Raw genomic sequence first — 5,015 nt, forward strand, 5'->3', positions numbered from 1 at the left:
GTTCAGGAAACCAAAACAACCGAACCTCATTCAGAGCTCGTTAGGGACTCGTTAAGAACTGGTAAACTCATTAACTGCTGGTAAACTGGTGATTAAAAACTAGTTAACACTGTTAAACTTAGTTAACAACTGGTTAACTGCTGTTAAAAACTGGCTAATAACTGTTAACCGTTAATAACTGGTTTATAACTTTACTGCTGTTAAAATCTTCATTACTGGTTAATAACTATTCACTTCTGTTAATGACTGGTTAATAACTGGTTAACTGCAATTAATAACTCATTAATAACTGGTTAACTGTTGTTAATAACTGGTTAATAACTGGTTAACGTTGCTGCATCTGCAGGGAGTCGTAGGTGTCTCTGGTGGCTGAACTCAGACCCTGAGAACAAATGAATCAGTTAATTAATACATCAGCTGATTGATWCATCAGTTAATTAATCCTTTAATTGCTCAGCAGTGATTGGATGGTTTGTCTCACCTGGTAAATCTGCTCGTTCTTTTTGGGTCGCTGTAAAAGAAAATATTTGTCGAAATGAACTTCTTATTTTTCAGTTTTCTGAAATTATTTTGTTCAACAAACAAACTAAAACAAAATATTTTTGCCTGAAACTAAATGAAGTAAAATAATTTTCTGTCTGAGTTTAAAAAACAAAGAATCTGAGGAGTTTTGAAGTTTTTCTCACGTCTCGTTTGACAGGAAGTTCTTTATAGGTTCCCTCGGTCCGTTTCTGCAGACCCTGTCAGAAAAACCCAACAGAACCAAAGTTCTATCAGGAGGAACTGATGGTTCTGATCCAAGAAGAACAAAAGGTCAAAATAAAGAATTTATTACCGTGTAAGTGTCGTCAGACTGGACCCGACGGTTCTGTTAGAACACAGAACAGAACAGTTCAACAGACAAATCTGAACACATTATCGCTCTTTGAAAAACCTGAAGAAGAACCAGCGGTCCAAAAGTTCTGGTTCTGCTGGTTTCTAGCTGGTGCTTTAGAATCGACAAACTAAAAAATCTCTGTTTTGGTTCTGTTAAAGTTCTGCTTTCAGGTTTTGGACAGAATGTTCCACAGAGGCTCTGAAAAGGTTCCTTTTTTCAGGTTCTTCTCTGGTTCTAAGAACCGGTTCTGTCAGAACTGTGTCAAACCTTTTAAAACTCTTTTCTTGATTTAGATCATTTTCATGTTTGGTTTCTTAAAATCTCCTTGATTCCACAGGAACTGGTCTTTTAGATTCCACTCTGATTGGATCAGTCAGAACAACACCAGGGTTCTGGACCTTCCTGAACTTGGACCTGATGGTAAATCTGTGGACTCAGGGACTAACTGCTGTTAGCATGTAGCATCACCGATCACGTTTGATGAAGATGAACTTACTCTTCCTCTCTCAGGGTCGGTCATCAGTGGGGCGTAACCTCCATCAGTTTCCTGACCTCTGAGATCCTGAAGACACAAACAGATCATCATCATCATCACCATCATCATCATCATCGTCATCATCATCATCATCATCATCATCATCATCGTCATCACCATCATCACTACCAGCTGAACAGACTTACGGTGTAGAGGCTCTCCTCCGCCGGCTTCATTTTGCTTCTGAAGAACTAAAGAACAGGATTGTGGTCAGTAGGACTCACAAACAGGACCCACATGTCTAAAGATGTCCAGGTCTAGAGTCAGTACTACAGTCCTGGGTCAGGACCAGTATAAAGACCCACCTTCTCCTTGATGAACATGCCGGTGATGATGAGACCATACAGACCCAGGAACCCATCTAGGATGTAGCAGAGCTGAGGGTCTGAGATGTTCAGCGCCTCTGTGGGGTCAGAGGAAACAGTTTAGACCTGAAGGAGGGTTCAGATACTGATCTGTTTGTTGATTTATCTGGGACTGTTTACAGGAAAACAAACTGAGATTATAGCTGAAGTCTCTGTGGAAGTGAATAAACCTAAAACATCTAAATAAAAAACAGAAAACATTACATCAGACATTYATTTACTAATTATGAGTATTCATTCATTCTGAGTATTAATATGTATTTACTCAGCAGGTTTTTGTTCCTCAGGAGGAGGATCTGGAACTTGCAGTTCTTCAGGTCTGGGGGTGACTACTTCCAGTTCCTTGAGGCCTTGGTTAAGGGTCAAGACTACTAAACTGGTTCTTAGTCTGTTCATGTGTTCAGAGGTCTGATTAAAGAGACTCAGTAACGTATGGTACTAAACACCCGAATAACCTCTGAATAATTATGAATAAAAATAATATTTTASATTTATGACAGAATCATGACAGTTTTAGATGAATTTCTGACACATTTAAAGTTTTCAAAAGCTGTGGTGTGGTGTTCAACATAAAACTCAGATATAAAAACTGACATTTTATAACATTTCTAACATCACATTTACATTTGATTCATCTTTTTGTGTTACGTACGTGACTCTGCTTGTGTTGGTTACACAGAACATGAAACACTTTTTTTTCTCAGACTTGGTGTTTCATAAGAGAAGTGGCTGTGGAGGAGCCGCAGCAGAAAACACTCAGGTGAACAGATGAGTTTATCATCCGATGATGATCATATTTGTATTTTCATGTCACCCCCAGAAACTAATGTGAGATCATTTTTTGTATAGATGTATTTATTGAGAATCAATTTAAAAATTACATTTAGTATACTGTACATTCTATTTTTTTGAAAGAAACTACCAAAATAAAACCCACCCACTCTCTCCATACAGCAGCGCATATAGTAAAAATTTTATTTAGCATTACACAATATATTTATATTGTGTAATGCTAAATTAAATTTTTTTCTCTCAAGTCAAATCTAGTTAGAATGTCCAGGAAGGGAGTCCATGTTTGATCAAACTCAGATAATGATCCCCGAACTGAATGGAGGATTTTTTTCAGGAGTGCAGTATGACAATAGTTCGTTGATCCAATGTTTCTGGTTTGGAGGTTCAGTAGACTTCCAGTTTTTAGGTATGCACTTTTTTGCAGCAAACAATGCCAACAGAACAAAAATATTTAAGTATTTATTTAATTTCAGAGATGCAACATCTCCAACTATCCATATCCTAGGATCAAAATTCAAAGAAAGTCACACACCTCTGACGTCAACAGAATTACATTACTCCAGTAGGTTTGCAAATGTATACAACTCCAAAGCATGTGGAGAAGATCCCCAACAGCTGTCTTACATCTCTGGCATTTATCAGTGATACCGGCATTCAGTTTACTCAACCCACATGGCGTATAATTTATACAGTGAAAAATATAAAATTATGTGCGATCATTTATGTAAAACAACAATGGACTGAACACAGAACCTTGTGGTTCTCCCTCACTACAACAGATATGATTTTATCCAGTTAACAGTATTTCTGGACAACTTACTGTATATCTGAGCTTGGCTCCTCCCCCCACTCTACCTATGTCCAGATCTAATTTTGTTGTGTCAGTAAAATATCAGCTTGTTCTTTCAGTTACTAAAGTTCACAAAGTTTGTGTTCCATCTTTAAGAAATTTATTAAAGTAGAAAGAAAACCTTAGTTGTTATATTTATTTTTTAAGGCTGCGACATTATCATGCTGTATATTTGACAGGCTGTAGGTCTATAAAGGGAGGACACTTTGTTCTAAATAAAAAAAAGTGTTTTTAAAGTGTTAGGGTTCTAACTCAGTAAGTACTCGGTATCTGTGCGTAAAGTACTCATATTTACATTATTACTGTTTCAAATATTTTTAATCATGTCTGAGAAAATATTTGCCTTTACTTGAAGAAATTGAAACAAGTCTGTAGAAGATCGTGTGTGTGTGTGTGTGTGTGTGTGTGTGTGTGTGTGTGTGTGTGTGTGTGTGTGTGTGTGTGTGTGTGTGTGTGTCTGTATACGAACATGTGTGTGTCTAGGTGCACTTGGTTTTGCTACTTCGTGAGGACCATTTCTCAGACACATACACCGTATTGCGAGGATCCAATGGGGACCAAATCCCGGCCCCTTTAGCTCAAACAACATTTTAAAGACGGGGCTCAGGTTTAGGGTTAGGCTGTAGAAATGAATGAAAATGAATGGACGTCACTGCAAAGTCCCCACGAGGATAGAAGAATATAAACTGTGTGTGTGTGCATATGCATGGTGTGTATGTGTGTGTGCATAGGTGTGAATATGTGCATGTGTGTCTCAGTGGTTTCCTCAGCTGCTGCTGATCTCTGCGGCTCATTAACTGACAGGTGTGTGTGTGCTGGTGTGTGGTTGTGTGTGGGCGTGTATGTGTGTTTGTTAGTGAAACAGAAACACAGTTTAAACCTCATCAGAACTTTCAAACGGGTCAGAAACACCGACAGTACCTACCGCTGAGACTGTGAGCAACTTCAACCTGAGATTAAAAAGCAAGAAATGTCTGCTTCTAAAATCTGCTCAGGGTTCTGATCCGCCTCAGTGACGGTTCCGTCTCCAGAACCAAACAGATCTACAGAATTTCTGGTTTCAGGACCAGGTGCAGACCCGAACCGGAACAAATGAGATGAGTTCTGAGACTGAAGAACCTGAGCAGAACCTCAGAATGGAAACTGAAACACTTTAATGCAGAGCCGATACTATCTGCCCCATTATCAGGCTGTACAGTGAGAAATAGTGAAAATTAATCCTGAGCCTGAACTTTTTTTATTATGTAAGACACTTAAAACACTAACATGATATTATATGAAAATAACCCCTTTAACCCATGGATGGTCTTCAGGACTCCTGGGCCCAGATGTATAAAAAACATTTTGTATCTAATTCTGGTCATGGGTGCACGTGTGTGTGTTTGTGTGTGTGTGTGTGTGTGTGTGTGTGTGTGTGTGTGTGTGTGTGTGTGTGTGTGTGATGCCACTGAGGGCCCTGTGCCCAGGCCTGAGAGTGACTGATAGAGCCCATGCCAACTGGAGCTGCATGCCACAGTCTCCACGCCTGCACCCCTCGTCCTGCCACTGCCAGCCCCTCCGTCTCTCCTCTCTCTCCTCCTCCTCTTCCTCTCGTTT

The 5,015-nt window shown here is 39.3% G+C and overlaps 1 protein-coding gene across 1 annotated transcript; it reads right to left on the bottom strand.

Moving 5' to 3' along the window:
- Positions 1 to 6: 6 nt before the first annotated feature.
- On the bottom strand, positions 7 to 1,815 carry cd247 (CD247 molecule; the record flags this gene model as incomplete). The annotated part of the gene is given in 7 exon segments (XM_014008515.1): positions 7 to 382; positions 482 to 511; positions 687 to 740; positions 836 to 868; positions 1,374 to 1,439; positions 1,559 to 1,603; positions 1,718 to 1,815. Coding segments are annotated over 7 exon segments (383 nt in total), but the record flags the coding sequence as incomplete, so codon positions are not given.
- Between the last annotated feature and the right edge of the window lie 3,200 nt (positions 1,816 to 5,015).

Source organism: Austrofundulus limnaeus, unplaced genomic scaffold (assembly GCF_001266775.1).
Source record: "Austrofundulus limnaeus strain Quisiro unplaced genomic scaffold, Austrofundulus_limnaeus-1.0 Scaffold51, whole genome shotgun sequence".
NCBI classification, from domain to species: Eukaryota; Metazoa; Chordata; class Actinopteri; order Cyprinodontiformes; family Rivulidae; genus Austrofundulus; species Austrofundulus limnaeus.